Genomic DNA, 13,414 nt, shown 5'->3' with positions numbered 1-13,414 from the left:
CTATGCAAGCCGTGCTGGTGACTGTTACAATGACAATGTTGTGGCCCATTTTAGGCAAATCTTAAAGGAACGGGAGGTACAGAGCTCTATGGACAGATTTGTTGTGAGACAGAGGTCCAGTGACTCTCAAGCTGGTCCTAGTGGCATTAAAAGAAGAAGGGAAGTAACCCCGGAAAAGGACTTGCTACTTCAAGTCCTAATTGAAGGGGATTCCCCTTCTAAACAATAACTTCCACACACTCCCCTCCTATCCCATCAAATCATCACCACATCTTCAATAAAGGTAAGTGTCATGTATTCTGTTCTTAGTAGAGTAGTAATTGTGCATGTCTTCTTCAGTTTGTGTGTATTAAAATTAATATTTCATGTGGTAAAAATTTTTTTTTTTTTCATATTTTGGGGTGACTTGCACGGATTAATTTGATTTTCATTATTTCTAATGGGGAAAATTAATTCGCCTTACGATAATTTTGGCTTACGATGAGCTCTCAGGAATGGATTAATATCATAAGGCGGGGGTCCACTGTATTTTTTGTGAGAATAAAAATTCAAAGTGGAAAGCAAATGTAATGTAACAGAGGCCTGGGGACATGACTAATGAACAGAGGAAATGTTATTTTAGTGCCAGGAATGTCTGTCTTGTTTATTGTGGACCCTATTTGAAAATTGGCATCTTTTGAAATTTGTGTGAAATTGGCAAAATTGCCAATTTTTGAAAACTTTATTGGATAGTTGATTTTTTTTTTTTTCCAACCCTGAGAACAAGTTTAGGAGAGGGCCTGCCGACCCTGAATGGGTTAAACTAAGTATGATATACACCAACACCAAACTTAAACAATAATGTGAAAGTTTTGTTTATAATGGTAATTGAGATTTATCCTCCACTTACAAAATACAGGTGTCCCTCACTTTATGCTGTAGATGTGTTCCTGGCTGATAGAGCATTAAGCGAAATCACATGTAGTGAACCCATTATAACATGTAATGGATAGAGATTCATTCTCAGACTTTGCCAAGTCCACATATTATTTTTCTCAATTAGTTTTTACCAAATGCATTCATACTTATGTTCATTTCATGCATGTATGAAGGTTTCAATATATTTATATTTATATTTAATATATTTATAGATGGGGTTGTAAAGGAAGTAAATGCTAGGGTGTTCGGGAGAGGGGTGGGATTAAATTTTGGGGAATCAAATTCAAAATGGGAATTGACACAGTTACCTTTTGCTGATGATACTGTGCTTATGGGAGATTCTAAAGAAAAATTGCAAAGGTTAGTGGATGAGTTTGGGAGTGTGTGTAAAGGTAGAAAGTTGAAAGTGAACATAGAAAAGAGTAAGGTGATGAGGGTATCAAATGATTTAGATAAAGAAAAATTGGATATCAAATTGGGGAGGAGGAGTATGGAAGAAGTGAATGTTTTCAGATACTTGGGAGTTGACGTGTCGGCGGATGGATTTATGAAGGATGAGGTCAATCATAGAATTGATGAGGGAAAAAAGGTGAGTGGTGCGTTGAGGTATATGTGGAGTCAAAAAATGTTATCTATGGAGGCAAAGAAGGGAATGTATGAAAGTACAGTAGTACCAACACTCTTATATGGGTGTGAAGCTTGGGTGGTAAATGCAGCAGCGAGGAGACGGTTGGAGGCAGTGGAGATGTCCTGTTTAAGGGCAATGTGTGGTGTAAATATTATGCAGAAAATTCGGAGTGTGGAAATTAGGAAAAGGTGTGGAGTTAATAAGAGTATTAGTCAGAGGGCAGAAGAGGGGTTGTTGAGGTGGTTTGGTCATTTAGAGAGAATGGATCAAAGTAGAATGACATGGAAAGCATATATGTAAATCTATAGGGGAAGGAAGGCGGGGTAGGGGTCGTCCTCGAAAGGGTTGGAGAGAGGGGGTAAAGGAGGTTTTGTGGGCAAGGGGCTTGGACTTCCAGCAAGCGTGCGTGAGCGTGTTAGATAGGAGTGAATGGAGACGAATGGTACTTGGGACCTGACGATCTGTTGGAGTGTGAGCAGGGTAATATTTAGTGAAGGGATTCAGGGAAACCGGTTATTTTCATATAGCCGGACTTGAGTCCTGGAAATGGGAAGTACAATGCCTGCACTTTAAAGGAGGGGTTTGGGATATTGGCAGTTTGGAGGGATATGTTGTGTATCTTTATATGTGTATGCTTCTAAACTGTTGTATTCTGAGCACCTATGCAAAAACAGTGATAATGTGTGAGTGTGGTGAAAGTGTTGAATGATGATGAAAGTATTTCCTTTTTGGGGATTTTCTTTCTTTTTTGGGTCACCCTGCCTCGGTGGGAGACGACCGACTTGTTGAAAAAAAAAAATGAAGGTCTCACTTTTTTTTTGTGTTTTTTTTTTTTTTTGTGTTTTTTTTTTTTTTTTTTTTTTTTTTTTGGTAAGATAGATTTATTATTAGGTAGTAGGTTGGTAGACAGCAACCGCCCAGGGAAATACTACCATTCTGCCAAGTGAGTGTAAAATGAAAGCCTGTAATTGTTTTACATGATTGTAGGATTGCTGGTGTCCTTTTTTCTGTCTCTTAAACATGCAAGATTTCAGGTACATCTTGCTACTTCTACTTACACTTAACTCGCACTACACATACATGTACAAGCATCCTCCTTCACAAATCCGGCATCATTGGGACCTGTAGTGTGCCGGATTACTGAGTTTGCCGAATTACAGAGTGGTTAGGTTAGAATACACATAATAAAACTAACCAACTTACACAGTTCATTGAACATCGGCAAAAATTGAACATTTCCGCTACTTTGAGCTCAATTTCAAGGTACTTTTCGTCATGAAAGCACTCAAAATCATGTCTATTTCTGTAATATATCTTCCATTCTATCAAATGAGTTCAAAAAAATGAGAATACAACCATAAAAACCATACGAAAATATACTGCAAAGAGGCAGCTAATGGCTGAGAAGTTAACTCCCTTATTTATCGTCCGTCTTTTTTGTTTTTGTTGTACGTTAAGAAGCATCTTTCCATCATACATTGCCCAAGTTTCAATGAGATAGCCCAACAAACAACCGAGAAAAAAAATATTTACCAAAAATCATATATGGCAGGCCCATATATACTAGTTATGAGTGAGAAAGGTTGGATTCAAGAGGGACCTGCTTTCTTACTTCTACTAGTGAATCCTGTCCCTTGCAACATCTTGAAGATCTTCCACCTCACCTTCAACAGTATTTAAGATTCCATTGTCTTGCTTCTGCTTCATATCATTCCAGACCATGGAGATGAACTTTTCTCCAGGCTGAGGGATTGACCACCTCATATCTCTAGGATTGATTAACTGATTACATCATTTCACTACTACACCTGCTGCCTCTATATTTGACTGAAGTAGCCTACTGTGTAGGCAAAACATTTCAGCAATAAAGATACCCAGTTGTTGCACATGTGTCTTAATCATCAGGTTATCAGTATTTTATACCATTTTCAACACACTCTTAGATGTTGTTAAATGTTGATGAAGATAGGGAAGCTGTGATTTCGTGTATAGGGCAAGGAGGAACAACATCTTGTAGGAGTGAGGAAGAGCCAGTTGTGAGTGTGGGGGAAGTTCGTGAGGCAGTAGGTAAAATGAAAGGGGGTAAGGCAGCCGGGATTGATGGGATAAAGATAGAAATGTTAAAAGCAGGTGGGGATATATAGTTTTGGAGTGGTTGGTGCAATTATTTAATAAATGTATGGAAGAGGGTAAGGTACCTAGGGATTGGCAGAGAGCATGCATAGTTCCTTTGTATAAAGGCAAAGGGGATAAAAGAGAGTGCAAAAATTATAGGGGGATAAGTCTGTTGAGTATACCTGGCAAAGTGTATGGTAGAGTTATTATTGAAAGAATTAAGAATAAGACGGAGAATAGGATAGCAGATGAACAAGGAGGCTTTAGGAAAGGTAGGGGGTGTGTGGACCAGGTGTTTACAGTGAAACATATAACTGAACAGTATTTAGATAAGGCTAAAGATGTCTTTGTTGCATTTATGGATTTGGAAAAGGCGTATGACAGGGTGGATAGGGGGGCAATGTGGCAGATGTTGCAGGTGTATGGTGTAGGAGGTAGGTTACTGAAAGCAGTGAAGAGTTTTTACGATGATAGTGAGGCTCAAGTTAGAGTATGTAGGAAAGAGGGAAATTATTTCCCAGTAAAAGTAGGCCTCAGACAAGGATGTGTGATGTCACCGTGGTTGTTTAATATATTTATAGATGGGGTTGTAAGAGAAGTAAATGCGAGGGTCTTGGCAAGAGGCGTGGAGTTAAAAGATAAAGAATCACACATAAAGTGGGAGTTGTCACAGTTGCTCTTTGCTGATGACACGGTGCTCTTGGGAGATTCTGAAGAGAAGTTGCAGAGATTGGTGGATGAATTTGGTAGGGTGTGCAAAAGAAGAAAATTGAAAGTGAATACAGGAAAGAGTAAGGTTATGAGGATAACAAAAAGATTAGGTGATGAAAGATTGGATATCAGATTGGAGGGAGAGAGTATGGAGGAGGTGAATGTATTCAGATATTTGGGAGTGGATGTGTCAGCGGATGGGTCTATGAAAGATGAAGTGAATCATAGAATTGATAAGGGGAAAAGGGTGAGTGGTGCACTTAGGAGTCTGTGGAGACAAAGAACTTTGTCCTTGGAGGCAAAGAGGGGAATGTATGAGAGTATAGTTTTACCAACACTCTTATTTGGGTGTGAAGCATGGGTGATGAATGTTGCAGCGAGGAGAAGGCTGGAGGCAGTGGAGATGTCATGTCTGAGAGCAATGTGTGGTGTGAATATATTGCAGAGAATTCGTAGTTTGGAAGTTAGGAGGAGGTGCGGGATTACCAAAACTGTTGTCCAGAGGGCTGAGGAAGGGTTGTTGAGGTGGTTCGGACATGTGGAGAGAATGGAGCGAAACAGAATAACTTCAAGAGTGTATCAGTCTGTAGTGGAAGGAAGGCGGGGTAGGGGTCGGCCTAGGAAAGGTTGGAGGGAGGGGGTAAAGGAGGTTTTGTGTGCGACGGGCTTGGACTTCCAGCAGGCATGCGTGAGCGTGTTTGATAGGAGTGAATGGAGACAAATGGTTTTTAATACTTGACGTGCTGTTGGAGTGTGAGCAAAGTAACATTTATGAAGGGGTTCAGGGAAACCGGCAGGCCGGACTTGAGTCCTGGAGATGGGAAGTACAGTGCCTGCACTCTGAAGGAGGGGTGTTAATGTTGCAGTTTAAAAACTGTAGTGTAAAGCACCCTTCTGGCAAGACAGTGATGGAGTGAATGATGGTGAAAGTTTTTCTTTTTCGGGCCACCCTGCCTTGGTGGGAATCGGCCAGTGTGATAATAAAAAAAAAAATCTTAGATGATGATGATGACAAAAAAGTCCAGAGGAAATGCTGGCAGAGCTCAGTGCAAAGATACAAGGGAGGCAGATAACAGGAAGATAAGGAAGAACCTGAAGAAAAAATTAACATTGTAACAGTTACATGAGCAGTTGTCAGCTACATTCTGTTAGACTGCCCACTTTATCAACGAACACTCAGAATTTACCTCCGTCGTCGTCTTCGCTCCGCTGCTCTCTCTTTACCTTCCCTTCTTGCTGATGGACCCACCTTTCATCCGGACTCTCTCATTGACTTTTTGACAACAACTGACTGACTTCACAAACTGATACCTTCAGCCCTTTCTACCTCAATCTCTTGCTACCCTCTACCCCCGCACTATCCCCTGCCCCGCTGTTTTCTGTAACCTACTGATCATCCCTTTCCCCTTCTGCCGCCCAATACCCTCGCTTCCTTCCCTACCCTGCAGCGCTGTATAGCCCTTGTGGCTTAGCGCTTCTTTTTGATTATAATAATAATAATACATGAGCAGTTCCATGTTGCTGCTAAAATAGTAGACTTATCACTGAAGAGGACCTGACAAATCTAGCAGCACAGCTATGAAACAAAGGTCTGAAGCAGCTGATGATGCCTTACTGTCAGTTGTATAAAGTTCAGCAGGGTAAAAAAGACAAGACACATTACAAAATTTCTCACTACCCCAGTAAAATCATTGTTTAGTGCCAGAGACACAACCATCCACCTCAGCAAATAATCCACAACCATCCACCTCTGCTCAGTAAGGGCACAGCATCCCTTTTCACTCTGTTCACAATCATAGACATACACCAGCAATCTCATTAAACATCACGTAATTGTAGTTGGGTGTTGAGATATATTATCATTTCTATTTGTTTACAATTTAGAGACCTTAAAAAAAAGTTGCTTGCCATTTTGGAGGATCTAAGGAATGTAACCCTATTTTTCCCATAGGCACTTCAATTTGTTTAAGACAATTTTATCAACACTATTTTCAAGAACTTGACTTCCGTCATAATCGACAGTCAACTGTGTATATCTTTTGCTTCCTTTCTAATCCATCACTTGCTTCAAATGATAGCATTATATGATCTTTTACATTAGTTTCAGTTGGGGCCAAGATGATGATCTGCCAGTTAGTCAGTTAAACATAGAAAGAGAAGGTAGTGGAATGTGGTCTGTGGTGGCATCCTCACCAACAGTTTCTCCTGGAGGTTGCAAATATCCCTCTCCTGATCACAGCCACATGGAAAAAAATATTGCACAATCCCCCACTCAGCTTCCTACAGTTCCGCATTTTTCCGACATCCTTCTTGAGGAAGAAACCCACTCCGACAATTTGATTAAAGAACGTTTTAAACCCTTGGCAGTGATACAGGTATGGCATTGTCAGATAGCTATTAATAATTTTATCAGTGGAAGAGTTGCTTAAGCATAATATTGTTATATGATTGATTACATACATGGTGTATTATTTGCATGCAAATTATTGTTAAGCATAATTACTTTTGAAATGATAAGCAATCTCTTGTGATTATTATTTGTGCTATAGATCCACTTATACCTTGACTTTGCTTTGCAGTTGGAAGACCGAGCCATTGAAGAACTGTTGTCTTTTTATGGCGCATCAGAATGTTTTGAAGAGAAAATAACTGTTACGCGTGTGAGAAAGACTGTTGCCAATCCAATCTGGAGCAAATGATTAAAATTTTATGAACTGTGTCAAATAGAATTAGGGGTCAGTATTGTGAGAATTTAACATGATTTCTAATTGTCTCATTTTGGTGTATGTACTAGTACTGTACATGCTGGTAATTATTTATTGACATTAGATAATTTACTGTGTGTTTTAGACTGGTCCTGGACAAGAGTTCATAAAAAATAGCAAGTCAGGCTAGCCATAACAATGATGTGATGGTCTGCACAAAGACATAACGTGAATGTCGATGAAAACTTCCTTCCGTGACCAGTACCACTCCATTTTTTCCTGTATACACTTTGTGCCTATATGTAGCTTCATTTTCTATATGCCTTACTGTTATGGCAAAATATTTCTATTAATAGTTGGGCTTGGTGACATCCTAATTAGTGATTTAAATGAACAGTAATAAATGGAAGCCAGATTTACAGATATAATGGTAGATAACAAATGGTTTCATAGTCACCCCAGAGTATGGTGCTGTAATTGGCATGTCTGTTGCCAATGAAGCTAAATACTGCTTGACCTGGCCAGTAATTGGATGGACAACATAGACATTGCCTCAAATTTGACTAATGGGGTCTTGATGAGCTAATAGTAATGGTACCCATTGGTTGAAGGTTACTGAAATGTCTATGGAAGATTCCGTATGAGACTGACGAAAAGTCCTCAGAGAACACAAAATTTCAGATATGTATCACATGAAAGTTTCACATGGAGTTTCAAATGCTTATAATATGCTGTCTGGTTTAATATTTGCTTTTGTTTTGTCACAAACATTATATAGGAATGAGCAGAATTAATCCTGAGTGTGTAGATGCAAGTTTGTGTTACTTTTCCTTAAAACTTAGTTTTGTATTTGGTATGTTATCTAATTATATTAAATTAAAAATATTGATAACTACAAAAGTTCTTAGGTGAATTCCTGAAAAATTATAGCCAGTCATCTGTTGGTGTTGGTAAAATAACCACATATACAATGAAGTTTAAAAATGTACGTTCGATAAGCTATTATGAGGAAAAATGACGCATTATAGGATTAAAGACATAACAAGAATAAACATGTTTTACTGTACTCATTAGTCTGTACTAAATACAACAATATATGTGCTATTGCCAAATTACTGAGTACAGTGGACCCCCGGATTAAGTTGTCATCGGAATAAGTAACGTTTTTTCGTCAAAATATTGGCTCGGTGAACGTCACTGAACTCAATATGTCATTTGTCCGGAACGTGTCTGTGCGGCCTAAGCAGCCCCGACATTCCATGTACAGCCAGTGTGCCATTGTTTACCAGCCAGTGAGGACAATCCCATGCGTTCATATGATACATTTTGTATTATTCCATTCTTTTTAGTGCTTGTAACTGCTAAATAAGCCACCATGGGCCCAAAGAAAGCTTCTAGTGCCAGCCAGCCCTTTGGTAAAGGGCTGAGAGAGAGGGGAGAATGTGCCCTTTTCAGTGATTCTGCAATATGTACGATACTAAAGCAGTAGGAGTTGATAAAGGCTATAGCGCCAGCCAGCGATAAATAGCATTAACAGTGTAGCAATTATTATTATTATTATTATTATTATTATATAAAAAAGAAGCACTAAGCCACAAGGGCTATACAACAACAGTGTAGCAAGTAAGTTAAGAGATTAATCGATAGAAAAAGGACAGCACGAAACTAACTCCTCCATTGTTGTTGGAGGTATATAGGGCTATATTATGTCATTAGATGAATTTTGCTAGATAAATAAGCCATAGAGCTGATATTAGTGTCATATTGAATGACTATCTTGTCCTGTCTCCCATCACAATTCCTAACATATGCCAGACACAGACCTCTCTGGAAAACTTTTTTGAGTGACAGGGGTCCAGTGACTCAAGCTGGTCCTAGTGGCATTAAAAAACAAAGAAGGGAAGTAACCCAGGATAAGGACTTTGTACCTGAAGTCTTTATGGAAGGGGATTCCCCTTCCAAACATTTGTAAACTCCTCCATCCTCTCCCCTCCCCCCATCTTCCATACATCACCATGTCTTCAATAAAGGTAAGTGTGATGTTATTATTGTTTTATTCTTCATGTATCATTGTCTTCTGTGTAGGTAAATGTATATTTCATGTAGAAAGCATTTTTTTAATAGTTTTGGGTGTCTGAAACGGATTAATTAGATTTCCATTATTTCTTATGGGGAAAATTAATTTAAAATAAGTCAGATTCAGGGTAAGTCACTCTCTCTGGAACAGATTAATTTCATAATCTGGGAGTCCACTGTAGTTGAGATTACTTGAATTATACATATAACTTCAGTTTAGTTATTTTTCTGTGTAGTGTCATGAAAACAAAATTTAAGTGTATAAAGAAAATAAAATAAAAACCTTAATATATGTTAAGGAGTTATTTTGAAAATGAGGTTTTTCACCAATTTATTGTGGTTCTTTGCATTAAATGTTGCAACATTAACCTCTGAATGACCTTTGTAATTCTGAACCATCAAAATACTCGTATTTTAACCCTTTCAGGGTCCGTCGAGTAGATCTACGGCTTTACGGTGAGTGTCCAAACCGTAGATCTACGCCATGAGCTCAGCTCACTCTGATAAACTGTGAGTGGTACATTTGGGCCTAGATATGAGAGAATACATCTATGTGGTATGTGTGCACCACATAAAACAGATCCTTCAGTACACTGTGTATAATGAGAGAAAAAAACTGAAATCATTATTTTTCGATTAAAACAGCAACTTTGCAGTGTTTTTTCGTATGTTTTTTATAGTTGTATTTGCGATTTCTTGGTCTCATTTGATAGAATGGAAGACATATTAAAGAAATAGAGATGATTTTGATTGGTTTTAGCACTGGAAATGGCTTGAAACTGAGGTCAAAGTAGCGGAAATGTTAAATTTTTGCCGATATTCAAGAGTAAACAAACGACCTCTCACGTCTAATACACATCAGCTGGTGGGTCTAATATACATTCACAAATATGGTGATGATATTTATACAATTATTACAGTATTGCATAACAGTAAATCTTCTATTTTTTGGTGTGAATAAAAATTCATTATGTGAATAAAAAATCAAAATGGAATTTATTTGTAAAGCCTCAAAACATAACTAATGAACAGAGGAAATGTTAGTTTAGTGCCAGGAATGCCTACATTGTTTATTCTGGACCCTATTTTGAAATTGGAATATTTGGAACTTTGTGTTAAATTGGCCAAATTAACAATTTCCGATCACTTTATTTTATAGTTGAAACAGTTGACTTGGCGATTTCTTGTGCTCAATCGATAGAATAGAAGTAATACTAGTGAAATAGCTAAGAATTTGGTTGATTGGAATAATGTAATTGGCCTAAAATGGGAGTCAAAGTCGGCAAAATCGCCGATTCGTAAATATCGCTGACACATCAAAATTCGCAAGAGCATAATTTCGTCAATTTTCCACCAAATTTCGTACTTTTTGTTTTATTACCTTCACAAAAAGATTCTCTACAATTTCATAAGAAAAAATAACAAATTTTTTTTTTGAAAATTCTTGGACACTGGTGCGTGACTCCAGATTTGGGCCTTGGACCCTGAAAGGGTTAAATGTTCTGACATAATGGAACTGATTTACTAAATTAACCTATGGTTGTAATTGTACAAAGAATGCAGTAAGAACTCATGTCTACTTATACTACATTGCTATCAAAAAGCCATTGAAATATATAAATTTTAGTGTAAATCTTAATTTATCCCTTGTCCTGAATGTTTTCAGTGCTTTGAACTTGTCTGCTGGTAAAGGGCTCTTGCTCCAGTTCCCTGAATTAAGCCTTAATGAATGGTTCCTCTTCAGAGGGGGGGACTCCTTGGTGTGGTGAAGAGGGTTTTGGTCTGAGGAATTAGACCTTTTGGTCTCCTTCCTCAGGCCGAACCTAATTACCCCTAATCCCCCCTTCCCTATCTCATCCTCCCCATCCTCCCTTTTCCTTTTCATCCTCCTCTCCCCATCCCTCCCCAATCCCCTTCCTGTTTTCAGCCTTTGGTATTCTTCCCACAGGCACTCTGGTTCCTAGGTAGGGGAAAGGGTACCGTGGTTCATCCTGTTCTTTTCAGGTCTGTGGTGATGGTGGTGTAATTTGCCATGGAATCTGGATCACCTGGGGATGTCCTGCTCCCTCTCTGGTCTCCCCGGGGGATGGCTTGGGGTCGTCTTTCGGGTGATGGATGTATCTCTGGAAGCTGCCTTTTGGATTCTGGGGGTTGGTGGCCGAAGGAGGTATGCTTTTTATCCACCGAGGTGGCTTGGTAGATGTGAGGTTGCTATCCCAGATTGCTGATTTACTGGCATGAAGGGTAGGGTATGGCACAGGTTTCATGCCACATCTGCACTACTTGCAGTGCTGGGGTTCTCTTGGGTGCAGATGGGGATTTATGGCCCTTTCATTCCTCCTAGGAGCTATCGTTCAGCCCCCCTTTTTTCTTTTTCCTTTTTTTTTCTAAAAAACAAAAAGAAATAAGTGACATAACCATGGAATCTCAAATCCATGAACCAGCTCCTCCCAAGCCCCTTTCTGCTACCACACGTTCTGATCCTATCTCGTTATTTGACCACTGTTCGGACATTTCTAATACCCCTGTACCTCCTGCTGGTGCTGTTTTGTCACCCACTCCAGGTACCAGGGTTCCACCTGACTTCTTTGATACATCTGACTGCACTTCTTTGACCATGCTTCTGGCTTCTCCCTCTACAGTGCAGTGATTTTCGGATCGCCCGCCTGTCCCATGTCGGACTGACTTCAATCCCACACCTAAATGCCAAGACCATTACCTGATGATAAGAAAGGTTAATAGAGAAGATGTGAAGGTAGGAAATCGATTCTTCGTTCTCCAGAGCAAGTGTACTTCAGTGGTTAGTAAGGTTAAAGGTACCATATATGGACTATGCTTTTTGTAACAGAGGTAGAAAGGTCAGACAGAGGGTGTGCCTCCCAGGAGCTGGTGTTGGTGACGTAGTCAGCAGGTTGGATAATATTGCCAGGCATTGGGAACAAGCCCATTATCTGTCATAGTGTTGGTGGAAATGACATTGGGAAGGGCAGGAGACAGGAGCTGATGGATAAGTACAGGTCAGTCATAGATGTAGTCAGATCTAAGGGAGGGATCCCAATCATATGTAGCATTTTGCCTAGAAGGGGAGTGGGCAGCGAATGGATGTCTAGCCCTTTGTCTGTCGAAACTTCAAATCCTGAGGTGTCTCCTGGTGTCGCAAAATATGTGGGAAAAAAAAAATCTTATGAAATGATAGAGAATCTTTTCCCGATGGTAATGACACCAAAAGTATGAAATTTGATGGAAAACTTAGGGAATTACGCTCTCGCGAAGTTAGCAACCTTGGCGATATTTACGAATCGGTGATTTCGGCCACCTTGAGGTCTATTTTCGGCTAATTCCAATGTTCCAGTCGACCAAACTCATAACTAATTCTTTAGAACTCCATTTGTTCTATCCATTGAGTACAAGAAACTGCCCATTTACTGATTTCAACTACCCAATAAAGTGGTCAAAAATTGGCAATTTGGCCAATTTCACACAAATTTAAAAAATATGCCAATTTCAACATAGGGTCCAGAATGAACAATACAGACATTCCTGGCTCTAAAATAACATTTTCTTCATTCATCAGTCACGTCTCCAGGCCCTCTCTGATACTACTCTTGCTTTCTAATTGGAATTTTTATTCACAAAAAATAGAAGATTTACTGTTATTCAGACTACTGCAATGTTGTAATAATTGTATAAATAACATCAACCCATTCATGACTGCGTATTAAAATGGCTAGTTAGATATTTATTGGACACTGACATCATTTGTTTACTCTTGAACATCTGCAAAAATTAAACATTTCCCCTACTTTGAGCTCCATTTCATTGTCCTTTTCATAGTAAAACCAATCATAATCACCTCTATTTCTATAATTATTATCTATTATCACACTGGCCGATTCCCACCAAGGCAGGGTGGCCCGAAAAAGAAAAACTTTCACCATCATTCACTCCATCACTGTCTTGCCAGAAGGGTGCTTTACACTACAGTTTTTAAACTGCAACATTAACACCCCTCCTTCAGAGTGCAGGCACTGTATTTCCCATCTCCAGGACTCAAGTCCGGCCTTCCGGTTTCCCTGAACCCCTTCATAAATGTTACTTTGCTCACACTCCAACAGCACGTCAAGTATTAAAAACCATTCGTCTCCATTCACTCCTATCAAACACGCTCACACACGCCTGCTGGAAGTCCAAGCCCCTCGCACACAAAACCTCCTTTACCCCCTCCCTCCAACCTTTCCTAGGCCAACCCCTACCCCGCCTT

The 13,414-nt window shown here is 39.4% G+C and overlaps 1 protein-coding gene across 1 annotated transcript in view; it reads left to right on the top strand.

The window, feature by feature from the left end:
* The window catches only part of LOC128690825 (inhibitor of Bruton tyrosine kinase), a 128,562-nt gene extending 119,918 nt beyond the window's left edge, over window positions 1-8,644 (top strand). Inside the window, exons 16-17 of the mRNA XM_070088170.1 lie at window positions 6,474-6,747; window positions 6,952-8,644. Coding sequence (XP_069944271.1) covers window positions 6,474-6,747; window positions 6,952-7,071 — 394 coding nt within the window. The 3' untranslated portion in view covers window positions 7,072-8,644. The remainder of the gene's footprint in view (window positions 1-6,473; window positions 6,748-6,951) is intronic.
* Window positions 8,645-13,414: the final 4,770 nt, after the last annotated feature.

Source organism: Cherax quadricarinatus, chromosome 24 (genome assembly GCF_038502225.1).
Source record: "Cherax quadricarinatus isolate ZL_2023a chromosome 24, ASM3850222v1, whole genome shotgun sequence".
NCBI classification, from domain to species: Eukaryota; Metazoa; Arthropoda; class Malacostraca; order Decapoda; family Parastacidae; genus Cherax; species Cherax quadricarinatus.
This window is presented reverse-complemented; position numbering and strand designations above follow the sequence as displayed.